The sequence below is a fragment of the Lagopus muta genome, chromosome 3, assembly GCF_023343835.1.
Source record: "Lagopus muta isolate bLagMut1 chromosome 3, bLagMut1 primary, whole genome shotgun sequence".
NCBI lineage: Eukaryota > Metazoa > Chordata > Aves > Galliformes > Phasianidae > Lagopus > Lagopus muta.
In genome coordinates this window covers 50381702-50398899 of record NC_064435.1, presented here as the reverse complement: position 1 = coordinate 50398899, position 17198 = coordinate 50381702, and the positions used below count along the sequence as shown (strand labels likewise).

Genomic DNA, 17198 nt, shown 5'->3' with positions numbered 1-17198 from the left:
TAAATATAGTGGGACACAGCTATCTGGCTCTCTTTCTTAAAAAAAAAAATAAAAAATAGAAAATTAATAACTAACTAACTAACTAAATAATGCAGCTTCTCACTTTCAAATGCAGATTTTGTAAAAGCACCTGTAAAACATCATCATGCATAAAGATTTTTTTATTTACAACTGAGCCATGGACAGTTTGAAATTCCAAGTCAAAAAACAATGCATCTCCTTCCCCCATTAAATCCTGAAGAGATTATTCAGCTTCCTTCCAAATGAAAATAAAAATAGATATTATTTCACCTTAAATAAATGTATGGTACTATATCCGGGTAAATAATCAAAGGAAGAAAACTCATTTTCAGCTTCTACAGCTATCATAATGCAAACATTTACACACAACAAATACAGAAGGTCAAGACTTTTTTAGCAAGTTTCTCTTCTACAGAAGATAGAGTTCTACCAGAATTAGTAATAATTCAAAAGTCTTCCAATCAAAATCAAGGATTGTAGGAAAACTGCTGGGTTCATAGTATTCTAATGGGGACAGAATTAGACAAGGAGAAAGAAGAAGTGTTAGCTTTGTAGGATCACCTGGACTGTTGTCTCTTGCTGTCATCTGCATAAGAAGTGCCATCTGTTTGCGCTCTGACAGAGGATAACCAAAAAGAATGCTAACTGGCGTTGATTTCTTATTTCCAGCATCCTTCTTCACTTTCTTTTTCTCCGGACCTTCCTTCTCTGGAAATATTAATGTTAAGAGACTCAAACTGCTGTTATACTACGACATTTTTCTAGAAATAAAACCATCCTTTCAACATATGCGAACTGGAGACTGATGACAGCTGGTAAAAAGCAGAAACTGCACCTCTGAACTGCTGCATTTGCATTACATTTGGTTAACTGCTTCAATCATACCAAGATAAAAAGCTAACAAGGAAAAAGAAGGAATGAATAAAAAAATTATAAAAGATGAAAAACCTGTTTCACAGCAGTAAGACTATCTAAGTCACAATTCTAATTTTCAGAGTATCAAGTCAGATACTTAACAAAATATTTAAGATCAGCTTTTTTACTTTCAGCCTCAAATACAGATTTGACACTCTCCTTTAGTTTTCCTCTCTTAAGACACCATGTTAAAAAGTGAGTAAAACTTCATACTTAGATCTGTTAGATAATGGATAAATCATTGTTTTTCTTAAGCTTATTCTGCTAGTTGAAGCCAGAGCAATTTCTTCTCTAAAATACATATCCTTCAAAAACATACAGCAATTTCATATATTTTATATACATAACTTCTTTCATTTTATCAATACTTACTAAAGCTCTTTAACAATACTCCATGCCTAAGCTTTCAGCCAGGAGCTAAAATCACACGTTTGAATAAACAGATAATTTCTAAAGCTGTTCAGTACCTATGAATTCTCACTGATCTCCAGATCAGTTAAGCGTGCTCTGAAATCGGATAACTTTTTAATACCCTAACAAAAACTAGAACTTTGTGCAAATTAGAAACTTTGGTCTGTCTTCCATCCTTTTCAAATATTCTTCCTTCATTCTTCCATATCAGTTTCTCCTATACCAATCAGAAGCATTTAGCTTGAAGTACAGCAAAACAGCTGATTTGTGAGTAGTGACTAGACAGCTTTTAAGTGGAACATCTCATGATCTTAATATAAGACAAGCACAATACATCTCAATCCATCATATTTCTTGTACAACTATTCCACACATCTCCCTGTCTGGTAAGTATTTTTTGTCTGTGTTTTCTGGATATAGATATTAGCTTGCATTTATTTAAGTCAAGACCATTGATTTCTTCCAGTTATCTCAGCTTTCCAGGCAATTGCTCTTTTGCTATCTTGAAAAATTCTTGTTTCTATTTTCCAAGTAGCTTACATTACTTACATGTTAGATCTATAATATATAACTTTTTCTTCAGCACCACTATTGCTTGAAAAGCAGACTTGGTGTTTTGGATGCTTGGTGATTTGGAATTAAAACTTTTGAAAGAGTTTTTTTTTTTTTTTAAAGTCTAACTGATACTGACAAGAAGAAAAACCCTGGAGATTATTCTAAAATAGACTCAAATTAACAGAAACAACATCTCAAAATTCTGAGTAAATAATTCCCTTGGTTGCTTTCTGTAAACACCAGGTTCATGATTAGATCTTTTCCATAGATCATGTTCATTCTGCCATAACCTCTACTTTTGGCAGATTTTCCATCTCCCTGCTTCCCAATGGGCCTGTAAAAAGTCAGACATGACTCCACACCCTACAGTGATATGCAACACCATTGCACCCTCCAGACTTGACTACAACTCACAAAGAAATAGGCAGAATTTAATAAGGAAGAAGAACCGCTGTTGTCCACTTCGTCTTCTGTGACTGGCTGAGGTGCTTGACAGTACTTAAGTACTAAAATGTGGTTATAGATTGTTAATTATTAGTTAAATAAGTGCAATCGCCACACTGATCTTTTTAGTTCTTAGCAAAACATCTTGCATTTATTCTTGCTGTAACTGATTTACCATTTGCTAGGTACTGTTCATCCAATTTTCATTAACGTTAGTATTTTGGGTGTATCAAGGCTGGGGGAGGACGCTAGCAGCAACCTTATTTCATTATTATCCCTATAATCTACATTGGTCTTTCAGCTTCCTGTCCTACATCTCAACCTCAAAATACTTGTGTGACAAAAGCTTTATTGAAAGCCTGCCATCTGCGAAGAATGAAAGTCTTGCCAGACTCTCTGAAGTAGACTTTGCTAACTTTCTGCAGAGAAGGAAAAATTAACAGACACAGCATATAAGAAGCTTAAGTCCCATTGAGGTCCCTAAGTATGAGCCATTCCATATTTCATTAAGTCCTGAACCGATCCTTGTTATCATCTGCTTTTCTGCACTTCCGTCTTCAGCCCTCTCTGTGCTTCTCTTTGTTTCATTTATTTCCCTTTAACTCATTTTCCGCCTTCCTTGCTCTCTCTCTAAATCTCATCTTCTAAGCTTGATTACATAGAAAGGCTGCAGTAATGCAATGCTCTTCAGGCACAGGAAGGCAGGTAGGGAGTGCACATCCTAAATTACAAAGTAACCAAATATAAACAATTATGACCAAAATCATTTAAGAATGGAAAGCTACAGACCTATGTACGTATTAAAGAACCCCTAAAAATATATCCATCATGGTTAAAAGGACGCAAGGAGACAATGAGATCCCTTTTACATATGTGAACGTTGAGATTTTTATAACCTGTGTGCATTTCACATTTCTGAACATCTAAAAATACATTCGACGCTGCTACCCTATTTGTAGAAAATCTGCATATAGGAGAACTTAAAGGAAAAACTACAATGAAACGAAAAAGTTTCAGCTTTTCACTGTCATTACGCCATTGCCTCTCTAAGGATAACATGATCTGTATCCTTCATCATTTAATGTAGTACTTCCATCAAAAGAATGCATTTCTGTTTGTCTGGCATGATTTGCTGTTTCATAGCTTATGCTATTTAGTGCTCATGATTCTCTTCCAGAAAAATGCATTCATTTTCTTTCTGAATTAACTCCTTGCAATTTTGGAGGTACATTCAGCTTGGAAAAATAACATATCAACAAAATAGTGAAATAAATATTTTGATTTTTTGTTTTGTTTTTTAATATGTGTATTATACAGGTCTTTATCTGTTTTCCTTTCTTTTCTAATCAATTTTCTAGAAATATTACAAGTGCAATTTACTCACATATCATATTAAGCTTTGCCAAACAACCTCAAGGTCCTACTCAATAATCCAACTCACTAATGGATTAGGCTTTTGCAAAACATTTCTAGATGTCACCAATTACAACTACCAAATAAAAATGCAGTTGTTCTCACCAAGTTATGGGACCTTACCGGCCAAGGGACACAACTATTAAAATTCATATTAGAACTCATAGGTGTTTTCAGAAAGCCTGCAAAGCTCAACACACAAAATGAATACAATCAATAACAAAGCAAAAATAAAAGCGTCTCAAGACTGCAGCAGGTGCACCTGATAATTCATTTGCCACAGTCCATCCTGTAAGAAGATATTCTCTGCAATGATCAGGAACTTCCATTGAACTTACTGCAAAATATATTTAAGATTTGTTCTCACTGCTCCAAGACCATCATCTCACAGAACACTATGCTTCAATCAGCAGGAAAATTCCAACTTAATCTGGAGCCCTGACCATTTAGATACTCTTTATCTTGTAGCAGAGAACATTTCACAGCTGTCTTCTTGATGTCTGTATGATTTTAACGATAATAACCTCCTTAACAGGCAGATATTATCAGTTTATAGAGAATTTCACTGTAAAACTGCTGAAGCCTTAAAAAAACAAAACAAAACAAAACAAACAAAAAAACCCAACATCAGAAGGTTACTGTTATTATTATCATTATTTAGATTTTGATTACTTTCTGTTTTCAAACCCTATACCCCAATATATATCCTTATATCCCCTATATATAACTTACGTATCTTCCTTCATATTCGCTTTCTTGCCACTTTTTGGTGTTTGTCAGTGGTTAGAACACCAGGGAATTTCTTACTTGTTATTAAAAAAAAATCAAAATTCTTCAAATGGATTCATGGTTAATTAAATTAAGTTAATTAAATAGCCTTCATAAAATGCAGCCAAATCTACATGGATAACACTCCTTGTAGGAAAGTAATCTTTCAATCCAATGTTTACAAAATAAAGTTTAAAAGTAATATATTTACGTGGAACAGGGCTTTAGGTGCTTTTAATTTTAGGACAATTTAAGCATGATAGATTATATCCCAAGATAACTAATATACCTATTTTTCTGGATTTAAATAACTTACAAATTCTGGGTCAACTAATTTCTAAATATTTTAGGAAAACAAATTGGTAAATAGCAGAAGTTATAAGAGAGCTACGTGAAACATACATACAACAGTTTTTTCTAGTTGCCATTTAAAGGTCCAAAGACATGACTGCATTGTGTCTGGATTATCTTAGAGAAAAAAACTGAAGTAGTCAGAAAACAAAATTGACTTCCTACTGTAAACAGAAAATCTGGAAGACAATTTCCAAGGAAAGACAGACAAATTAGTGTCTAATTGTAACTCTTGCTGGTCAACTGTGTAACAAGATTACAAAAATTAAAAAAAAAAAAGAAACACTTGCGCTTATCTTCATAATGGAAAGATTTTTTCCAATCTGCAGTTACATTCATTACCCTAACACATTTTTTTTCTCTTCAGGTTAGTAAAATGGAGTGAGCAAACAAACTTCTTTGAACAGCAGCACTTGCTTCTTGTTCTCACTCTGATGCAAACATGAGTTATTTAAAAACAATCTGACCAATTACATTACTGAAAATTAAAAAACGACATTTAAGTATTGTGAGTGATGGTATTTCCATCAAATGATGGCTTTTTATTGGACAAATTCTGATCAAAGAATTTATTAAAGAAGGTATGAAAAATGTTTCTTCTTCTGCTATCAATCTCACCAGTTTTATACAAAGCTGGCATGTAGAATGTTTTGTAAGATTATTGGAGATTAGCTTCAATAAGGGCTAAAGCTACACTGCAATTAAATTTGGTATCTATTCATCATACCTATCTAGCTCCATAGCATTAGCTTTTTTGTGGCAGCTTTTGATCACAGAACAGGGATGTAGCAAGAGAGACATCAACTTAGGATTCAAACAAGGACAATACATTCAACATTCGGGGGTTGGACTCGATGATCTCTGGAGGTCCCTTCCAACCCCTACAATTCTGTGAACATAGATCTGCTCAAACAAATAATAGCAACATACATAATAGACACAGCCTGCACAATAAAAGAAACTAAGACTAGATTGCTGTTGACTGCAGATAGGCATATAGTGCCATTCAGTAGTTGTCTCGTTGGCCCTTTCAGAAGGCCACAGATCTTGCATGGCTCGTGCTAGATGTCAGCTCTTGGCAGACAGCCACCAGAGGCATCTGAACTGGCATTGCATGACTGCATTAGACAGCAAGATTTGGTCCTAACTTGTATGAAATTATTAAGGAAGTAACCTAAAATCTAGACTTGAAAGTATTTTCCATTAGTTTACTACAGCAGTTTCTTAAGCAAAAGAAGTCTTAAGTCTTCCTAACTCAACAGCAATGCATTCAGAAATTTGCAATGTGTCAACAAAGAATCAGAGAACAAGCAGCAATGTTTGCTACGCAGTGGTTAAAGCTAAGTGCCCTCTATTATTCTATTAAGTATTTCTCACCGTGCTTGAACTGCTTTCATAATATCATTCATGAGATAAAAGCTAAAATGACTTCCAAATATATTTAGTTCCATGAAGAGAAAGAATTACGATATAATATCAAGCAATAAAATCAACAAATCAAATGTTGGAAGTGTGCTTGTAAATTAAATATGGTCCTTTCAGAACCAACTGGTATTATGAATAGTGTAAGACATCAGAATTCTATAAACACGCTAAAAACTGAACTCTAAATCCAGAAGTATTGTTTTTATAATGCAGCTATTTTTAATTTGGATTTCATAGCACATTTTCTTAAACAGAGATATGTATGTAACAACAAAGAGCCAAACCATCTGCATGAAACCAATCCTAGACAAAACTTCAGCATGTACATCAGTATTTACTTCTACCTTGCATTTAATTCTACGCATGTTAACAGAACTTTTCTTAAAAAAAATTAAAATTGTATAATAAGCACCATATGAGAAACTGCTGTACCGAACCTACAAGAACACATCTTCTGGTGGCCTTACAAGAGGGCATGGTCATTGTCTTGCTGGCAAAGGAATTCTTGCTGGACTGTGGCATATATCTGATCACTTAACCTAAGAAGTAACAGTACTCTTGGACTTACAACACCCAGATTCTTTCATTATAACTAGAAAAGAGCCATATTTTGAAGCCCTGAAATCCATTCTAATAGAATATACAAAAGTCAGGAAAAACAATTTGCCTGTGCAGAAGAAGCATCCTGAATTGATCGAAGGAGATTAAACTGAAATAAACGTTTGCTCTCCATGGGTAGTTCAGATAGTTCCATAAACTTAGCAACTTCTTTTACACAGAGGACAGAGCATCTCCCCTTCTTTCCCACTCTCCCAAAAATGCTACAGAAGGCTTCAAATGAAGGCACTTACATTATATTTTCATCTGTTTACTCGCTTAAGCAAATGGACTTACAGAGATGACAATAAAAAGAAAGACTTATGAATAAAATAGAAACAAAAGAATGAGGCTAGGAAAGAACTAGAAAATACAGATAAACTACACTAGCACACAAGCTCTTGGTAATACTTGAAAGGAAAAACTTATCAGACAGAGATGGAACAATCAGAAACAACAGCTGTACTTACTATCCTTTTCTATAGGAAAAAAAAATCATTATAAAAACATAATACACAATTGATTAAATTAAGATGTGTTTTATCAATAAATAATTAGTCAAAGAAATAAAAAGGTTCTACCTGTGTCTGAATTGCGATCTTCATTTCTGGATGGACTAATAGTAAAAGGAAGTTTACGTTTCATGGAAGACTTTTCTTTCATCTCCTTCCCCACATCACTCCTATCCACTTTTGGAGATTTGCTGTAGGATGCAATCTTGTCCTTGCTCTAATGTAAATAAAAAGTATACTAAGTAATTTTTGCATATACCAGAATAGTCTCATAATGCATACAGACTGCAAAGAGTGCTACATAGAAGTGTATGTGTATGCAAGAGTGTGTATTACATAGTAGATCATTTCAAAACGTTTTAAAGTATTTTTACTAAAATAACCAATGACAATTCTTTCTTTTTAAAGTGAGAATCTTCTGTGTTATATGCATTTCCAGATACATCATTGTGGAACTGCTGTTCATTATTAGAGCCTTGACTAAATGCAAAGGAACAATACAAATTGGATAAGAGTTTGCTAAGTCTTACAGTCTTTAATGACCACCCCAGTTTGCTTCTCTGACGATAGCACAGTAATCACATTAAAAACACCTTAAAAGCTCACACTTCAATTCAGACTGTGAACTGTAGTACAGTAACAAAAACCTCTAAGAGCTTTCCCCTGCCTCCACCCTATCCACAAATTCACCCCTGTACAAAGCTCTCCATTTCAATAAGGATAATAGCGTAGTGTATCAACTTCTGAAACAAAATTTACTAAGATCGTAGAAAACCTATGAGAAAATTATTCAAACTGGTATCACGTTCAGAAAAAAACAAGTAAAAGTTATTTGGAATGTTCAGATGCAGAACACTGGGATTTCAAACTTATAAAGCATACTTTATGAGAAAAACAGGATGGGCACAACAGCAACATCAAATATTTCATAATCTAGGAGGTTGAACTATGAGGAAAAAAAGCAAGTTAGTGAGACGACTGCTTGGGAGAAACCTCTGCAAAGCCCAAAGTTTTTGCTTACTAATCAAGAGACAACACAGACAGCATTTTCTCTCCACCATGTACTAGCTGCATCATCTACTCCATAGCTCTATTAGTCAACAGATGATTGAGTAAATACACTAGTAAATTAATTTTCGAAAGGTGGAAAAGGAACATCCCCTCACTTGACAATCTGAAAAACAAAAGGCTGCTGCTTCTCTGATTAGAGAAAACTAGAAGCAACCCCAGGTAACAGACACTGTGAATATGTACACGTAATAAAGCATACTGAACAGACTAAAGGGCCTCTGAGAATGACAGTAATAACCAGTGGCTGACTTTCCAACCCACACAACTGGGCAAGAGAGAGAAGAAAAGAAAATTAGCAAGTGAATAACAAAACAACTAGCAGATATGAAATGTGGTCTAATTTGAATAACAGTCTAAGCAGAAAACAAAAGGAATAGAATTGAAAAAAGGTTACCCAAACTGTTAGAAGTAATTTACTATACAATCACAAGACTGCACATTAAAATTAGCTCTTAACAGCTTCTTGGATTAAACTTCCAGTAAAGGAAGGCGAGAAGATGTAACAAGTGCTATGGGTTAGAACATGCTCTTCAGCTTGAAGAGTGAGTATTCACTGTTTCACCTACTTCTGGTCCTGTAACAGCACAGACATCTCTTCTGTAGCATTCAAGCAAGGTACAAAATTCAGCCAGAACAAATCTATTAATTAGTTTCAGGTGATCTGTGAAATGAAACTACAACAAAGCTAGCATCTTTTCTACATGTGATTTAGAACATTCGTGGATTTTCTAAGGAAGGTCAGAAAACTACTAAGCAAATAAAATACGGAATAAAAACAAAATAACGTTGAGATACATAAACTATTGCTCCAAAAAGAAAGGCATTGTACATTCTCATGTTCGCTACACTTACAGAACATCTAACGGTTTTAGACTGCAACAAGAGACAAGGAAAGGTTATTTATCCTCCCACTTAGCATCTAACTCCACATCAGTCACCATAATTAAGTATCAGAACAAACAGCCCAAGGAGACTGTGAAATTTCCACCAGTTAAAGCTTTACAGAAAAGATCTGGCCAAGGTTTGTCAAGAATCAAGCACAACTTACTCTGCTCTGGGGCAAATGGATGAACTAGAGCTGCACATCTCAACATTTAATGCATGCCTCATTGGAAGGTGTAGCAACAAGAAGAATTTTTGGTGTTAGCAAAACCATCCTAGATGCTATGAAAAGGACATCTGTAATCCGTTTAACAGAAACAGAAGGCTAACAGCAATCAGTACAATCTCTTGATATCCTATTCCAGCTCTATTTTCTGGTACATCTACAATCAATGGCAATACACAAGAGGAGACAACACAGTCCCATATAATCTGTAAACTAGCACATATACTAAGCCTCAGAAGAAAGTGTTTCTTTTCATCTATCAAAGATAATTACATACTGAAACACATTCTGCATGGTATTAAAATGGTTTTGGGAACAAATATTGTTGGAGTCCTCTGAGATGAAATTTGCTTCTTACAGAATGATGTTTTTCTGCTTTGAACCACAGATCTACCATTTACTTCCCGATTTCCATTTAAGTTCTAAAGTACAAATTCAGATAAATTAAAGTTTCCTTATGTTCTCACCTTTATAAAGTATTTCATGCAAACACTGAGTGGAACGCCTGCTGTACACACTCTAGCCAGTTTTTCATTTAAGCTCCCAAGACAAGCAATCAAAACAGAAATACATGTACCCTGAAGCATATTTGATATAAGCTTCTTTTTTGTTATTGTGGATGTTACTCAATTACTTTTTTAAGCTCTGAAAAGACCTGAAAATATAACTAATTCACATAGCAATGTACTGGTTGTTAGAACAGCATAGTAAGCATAGTATCAACTTTCACTGGACAAGTATTAAAGATTAAGTCTTGTAACAACAGAAACTTCAGTACATTCCTCTGTTCAGGAGCTAAGCTAATTTCATAGCCAATAAAAGCTAAACATTTTATCAGCTGTGAAAGGAAAAACAAATCCTAAAAGCATTTTTCTTTTGTCTTAATATACTAACCCCTGGAATACATTTATACCATATCTTCTGGCCATTACTTAGGGAGGTTAGTCACAGCCAGCGTGGGTTGACAAGGGGAAAGTCCTGTTTAACAAATATAATCTCCTTTCATGACAAGGTTACACACCTAGTTGACTAAGGGAAGCTGGCTGATGTAATTCTTTGGATTTCAACAAACCTTTTAATAGTGCTTCTCACAGTATCTTCCTGAAAAAAAAAAAGCCAGCACACAGCAAGAAAAAAACATAATATAATGGGTGAGCAGTTGGCAAATGGGTCAGATGCAAAAAAATATAGTAAATGAGGTTACATCAGGCTGGTGGGCATCACTAGTGGGGTGCTGCAGGCCTCTATTTTAGAGCCAGTTCTCTTTAATGTTTTCATCAATGACTTGGATGTGGGACTTGAAGATATACCGAGTAAGTATGTGGATGACGCTAAACTGGGAGGAGCTGTTGACTCCCTCAAGGGCAGAGAGACTTTGTAGAGAGATCTTGGCAGATGGGAGGAGTGGGCAATCACCAATCATGTGAAGCTGAACAAGAGAATGCCGAATGCTGCACATGGGATGGAGTCACCCCAGATAGATGTACAGCCTGTGGACAAGAGGCAGGAGGGCAGCCCCACAGAAAGGGATCTGGGGTTATGGCTGACAGCAACTCAGACCTGAGCCAGCAGCGTGCCCTGGCTGCCAGAAGGGCCACCCACAGCCTGGGCTGCACCAGGCCCAGCACTGCCACCAGGCAACGGGTTGTGTGCTCTGTGCTGTGCCACCTCACCTCCAGCACTGGCTGCGGGTTTGGCCCCACTGTATAAAAAGGGCATCAAACCATTCAAGGGCATCCAGAGGAGGGCTACAGTAACAGTGAAGGGTCTAGAGTGCACCGTGTAAGTTTAGGTCCCTGTGTTTGCTCAGCACAGAGCAGAGGAGCTGAGGGGAGGCCTGACGGTGGCTGCAGCTCCTGACAGGGAGCGGAGGGGCAGCGCTGAGCTCTGCTGTGTGTGACAGCGACAGGGCCTGAGGGAACGGCATGGAGCTGTGTGAGGGGAGGGCAGCTGGGGGTGAGGGACAGGGGCTGCAGCACAGGGCGGTGGGCATGGAACGGGCTGCACAGGGCTGTGGGCACGGCCCTGAGTGCTGGAGTTCAAGGAGCGCTTGGACAATGCTCTCAAACACTTTGAATTATGGGTGGGCTGTGTGGAGCCAGGAGTTGGTCTTTGTGGGTCCAACTAAGGGTATTCTACAGTAGTTTTTCAGGGAGTGGGGTCATTTAACATTACTGTTCATTTCAGAGATAAACTGTTACATGTGAAAATAATTTTATATCAGGACTCCTTTGCCCACAATGCATTTATGAGCACATAGGAGAACATCTGTAATTGAACTACTTATTTTCTGTTCATTTACAGTCACTGAGATTAAGCTCCAGAAGTAGCTCAGAGATATTTCTGCACCAATAACAAACATGTATAATGGGACACAGAAACAAATAAAAAGACATTTAAATGCCAAAGTGCGGAAGTAGCTTGATTGCACTGTTCTATAAAAAAATTAAAGAAAAAAGCCAAAGCTACGTGCAAAGTAGTTAGAATGTTTTTGGTTTTTTTTCCTTCCTGTTTTAAGGACCACTGATCATCTGAATGTTGAAGACCTCAGGGTCCTTTAATGCTAATACTAGACAGTGACATCCCTCACAGCAGTATAAATGGTCATTCATTAGTCACACAGCACTAAGAATACTGGACAGACAAGAAATTGTTCAGATTCATCAAAATACTTCCTTGTGAAAATACTGCACTAAAGCAAAACTTTTGCTTTAGTATTCTTTATACCTGGATCATCATCCCCTCCCTTTCATTAGGTTAACTAACCTGTAACATTTTAATGAAGTTTTTAAAATCAATGTTTTAATCATTAAATTAACAGTCGCGAATATTCACATACTAGGAAAAATCTATTCTACAGAAATTACCACTACTTTCTAAAGATACTTCACTTAAAATTATCACTATAAATTCAGCCTTTGCCACTTTTATGTTTTCATACAATATAGATTTGCCTTCACAATTTTCTCTGGTTGAAGCACAAATTTCAGTGTTATCCTGTTGAATTTCAAATAACATAAAAGGCTGAATCAAAAAAAAAAACAACACACATTTTAGCAACATTTTGTCTGTTTGTTTCCTAATACAAGTGAAAATCCTCAGATTATTCTAGTGCCAGCTAAATACTTCTGCCAGTTGTCTATTAATGTGTTAAACAGCACGTGTGACTGTTAAGTGACTGTTTAATATCTTTGCCATACATTCAATTTTTCTCAAAATAAAGGTAAAGCTACCAAACTGTATTTATTACACTAAAAATGTGGACACAAGGATGTTAAGTGCAACACAGATTTATGTAATTTTACTTAACATCTCACATTTTCCATATTATGTGTTATTTGTAGTAGTATTGTATCATACAATCCCAAGCCAAAACCTACATTTTGCTCATCTCATGCTACACAGTGTTCCAGGATGGATAATAAGACTGAATGTAAAAATGCAAGCAGTTTACCAGTTTATTTTTTGGTATCGATGTAATTAGTTCATCATTATGTTTCCATAGCCGTATTTTTGGTCAGATTCCCACCTCCTCCTGGTCTTTAACTAGCCAGTGAATGCAGCATTTCTTTGAAAATTAATCTCAAATACTGAAGAATGTAGAATCTGAACTCAGCACACTTATGCATATTTCTATCTCATGTACTGTAGTCTTTAATAACACACCTTTCTTTTTTACAAACCTTTCATCAGAACCAAAGTGACAATGAAAGGGGTTTATATGACTACTAAAAATAGAATGTTACTTTATTCCTTTCTAAAACAAATAAAAATTTGCCATATTTTTGCCACCTCTACTACCTGCTGACAAATAAAGGACACCATGTCCATTTTTCTGATCCCCAGAAAAATTATCAACTTTGTGCAAAAGGTCTGTTACTTATGCACAGTTCTCTTTTGCCAGAATGCATCCGTGTTTCAGAAGCTTTGCTATGCTTTACGCAGTTGATGGGATATGGAGGTTAAATGATCCAGCAGATGCGTGCTGCTACTGTTAGTAGCAGAAATGGAACAACTTATGGGGATCACAGGCAGGAGATTCCTGGAGAAGAAGGTCTCAAGGCAATCAGCAAATACTGAACTGGGAGCAAGCGTCACTATTAAGGCAGCTCCTTTGGCAGTGGCTGCAGATTCAATGGCCACTTCAGGACACTGGCATCATTTACCCACTACAGTAACATGCAAGAGGGAGAGGAGGTGAGAGTCAGATATAGAGCACAGAAGAGGAAAAGGAGCCTGAGAAGTAAACTCATTTTGACCAACTGATCTATTTTTAACTTAGACTGTAGAGCTGTTTGTATGCAAAATTCAAAGCTGATGAAGAAAAAAAATGCAATATGCACTATAAAAATATGAATACATATATTTCTATATATTTTTATAAGCAAATGCATTTCATTTATAAGAAAAAGCTTTTCAAACCATATATTTAGCAAAGAAATACAGAAAAAAGAAATTTAGAAAACCCTCTATTTTTGCTTAGATGAAAGTGAAAAGATGAAAACTCATTTTAATCTGTTATAGATTTTTTTTTCCTCTTAAACTCACAAAATTTGAGAGGGAGTTGTTTTTCTAGCAATTGCAGTTGTTACTTGTACCATCAAGATTTTCAAGGGTGTCAGAAGGTTGTTTGTTGTTGTTTTTTTCAGAAGTACTTCATTGACAAGATACTATGCCAGAAAATACTTTTATCAGATTGATTATTTAACTAATAAAAACCAAGAGCTTGCCAAAATGCATCTTACTTCCAAGAAAGTAAATAAAAAGACAATACTATCCACTAGATTTGACTGCAGTAGCCTTTCTATTCGTTCCAGTTTTAGGCCCCCAGAATTCCCTTCTTTTTCTAAGTGTTAAATTTCCCAGTATTTCAGTTAACTTGACCATATGCCAAACAGAAACAAGAAGGGAATAAATAAATATTTTTATTCCACCTGTTTAGTAGAAAGCCAATTTCCTTTCTGCATTTTACTCCGCAGTCTTCCTCTTCATCTAAGTAATTTATTAGAGCTAGCAGAAACGTCTGCCTTTGCCTCACTTTACTGGGGCCCATAAAACAAACTGAGAAGAGACTAAAAAGTCTAATGCTCTGTATAAATCTTTTCCCATTTTTTCATCTCCCTATCTTGTATGCACTCATCAAGTGGTCTTACAGGAAACATGGACTTCAACATAACAGTAAGTATGAATACAGACACAGTCTCCATTTATAAACATAGCTTTAAACATTGCTTTGGAGAGAAATGGATTGTCTCCACTGGGCAAAACACAACTTAGAGTAATGTTTCTTATTGTGAACTGTATCTTTTGTTATACAATAGAGCTAAACTATAGCAGTAACTGAGTTATTTGCAACATGATTCAAGAAGTTACAAAGTGATGGGATACTTTACATTTATGAACAAACTATTTTCACTAGTGTTACTAGGTCTCACATATCCTTTCATTTTCCATCACTCAAAACTGGACTGTACAGTTTTAACACAAACTCACTTGCACAGGTGTTACTCTTAACCCTTCCACAGCATTTGGCTTTCAAATCATCCTAGCAGAGGGAACAAGTTCCTGTCTTACAAAGGAACCTAAGACACTTGTTTGCTCTTTGGTCTGCACTGTCACAACCCTTCAAAAATGTTTCATGCGTTTGTTACAGAGTAAAGCATTGTAAATTTAAATTAGATATGAATCCTTGTTCTTGCAAGTGTATAAAGACTTCATACGATATAAGATATGAAAACCATGCATTAACTTACATTAAAAAAAAATTCAGTTTCCTTTTGAACTAAGTTGCAAGCTGCAACAAAAGACTTATATTCTGTTCCCAAATTTACATGTGAAGGCATGTAAAAAACTGCATTAGATTTTTTTTTTTCTGTGCATTCAGAATGAGAATATAGATAAGTATTTATTTTTCATGACAGCAGGAAAAGCTGTGATGCAATACATGTTCTTTATTTCACCAAACTTAAACAGACATGAATATAATTTTATTACCTTTCTTGCAGTTGGTTTTTCCACCATGGTGCTATCACTGTCAGAATTTTCTATTTGAGCTGTTTTTGCAGATCCAGATTTGGGCATTTTATAGCTGTTTACTAGCTGTATCTTGTATCAGTGGGTTCATCGTGTGTCTGGAAAAAGAAAAAAAAACAACTACTAAAACCAATTCTATAAATAATTATATAAATTACAACGTCATACCAGAAAATAATGTTGTTACAGCAAATGATAGCAGAGTTAAATACTGCTCCAAAAAACCAGACTAACAACCATATCTGACTCCAAGTACCCTGTTCAGCGACAGCTCCCACCCTAGAGTGAAAACCAAAACCAGAAACACAGCTACCGGTGGAGACAGTAGCATCAGAAAACCACAAAGTCAGATGCTGAAGTGCCTCATACTTCTAACCTATGTTTCTGACAGACAGACAAAAGCTTTCAGGTATTTGACCTCTCTCTGCAGTTCAACATGTCACTTTGTTTTATAGGCAATAAGACCAACAGAACACATAAAATCATTTTTGGCCAAACAGTCAACAAAAGCTTATCTTTCTAGCCCAGGAAACTGAAATATTGTCTATCTAAAACATTTTAGAAAAGTGGTCCATCTTGGTGAAGTGCTGATGGACCAAGAGATATATCAGAAGAAAAATATGTTAAACGTTTCAGAATGTTAAAAGGTTAAAAATGATTTTAAAATGCTTCTGGAAGTAGAAACTTTAATTTCCACTGTCTAGCATATTAATTACATAATCCATCATTATAGGTACCTGTGTACGAAACTAAAAGCTCTGTGGTATTTCAACTCTGTGTCACACCAAGTGTCACAGAACGGAATTCTGAGTTTTCTACGTTACTTGCTGTTATACTTTGCTGCTTCAATACAAGCTAAGCGCTTTTAAAACCTGACAGGAAAGTCAAGTTGTCCTAAAAACTTATGTCAGGAACATCACAGAAAACTGCTTTTCACTTACAACACTGCCAGCAGTATCTAGTCTGGTGCTTTCTAGTATCATTTATTATCTCTTTAGGAGACACAAAGATTTTAATACAAAGAAAAAAGTTATGATAAGCTGAAGGGCCAAAATATCCTGTCAGCACACTAGAATTTTTACTACACAAGCCATGAAGCACTATGATAAGAAAGAAAGTCAAGACAAAAAAAAAAAAAAGAGGAAGAAATATTGCAAACACTATGAATTCTGAATTGCAAAAAAATAAAAATAAAAAAATAGAGAAGATCTAACACTTCTCTTCATGTTCTCTGGTTAAGGCAGTTGCCAAGGCATGAGCTACAATGAGCGGTGAATAAGCAGGGCAAACTCAGCTCTCCACTTAAACAAAAGGCTAGAAGGAAATCTGGCAAATAACATTAGAAATTTAACCTAAAGAAATGTGTATCAAGATCTCTCATCTGACTTGGAGAAGGTCATGAGCACTCATTTCAACTCTCTGGAGGTGTGCTGTTGGTTCTTTCACTCTGCTCAGGCTTGTTAAGAGTCAAGCACATTGCTAAGCCACTATGGACTGCTCCTCATAAATCCCACAGAGTGGTAACATTTGTGGCTTAGCTAAAACTCAAAAGCCAATTCCAGCTCCGAGTGAAA

At 35.8% G+C, this 17198-nt stretch overlaps 1 protein-coding gene across 3 annotated transcripts in view; it reads right to left on the bottom strand.

Moving 5' to 3' along the window:
• The window catches only part of ANKRD12 (ankyrin repeat domain 12), a 60979-nt gene that overhangs the window by 26584 nt on the left and 17197 nt on the right, over nt 1–17198 (bottom strand). For all 3 annotated transcript variants that reach the window (XR_007375630.1, XR_007375631.1, XM_048938557.1), the window contains exons 2-4: nt 15586–15722; nt 7482–7629; nt 583–729 (exon numbers count right to left, since the gene is read on the bottom strand). Coding sequence is in view for 1 of the 3 variants with exons in the window: in XM_048938557.1 (XP_048794514.1) it covers nt 583–729; nt 7482–7629; nt 15586–15672 (382 nt within the window). In the remaining 2 variants the exon portion in view is untranslated. The remainder of the gene's footprint in view (nt 1–582; nt 730–7481; nt 7630–15585; nt 15723–17198) is intronic.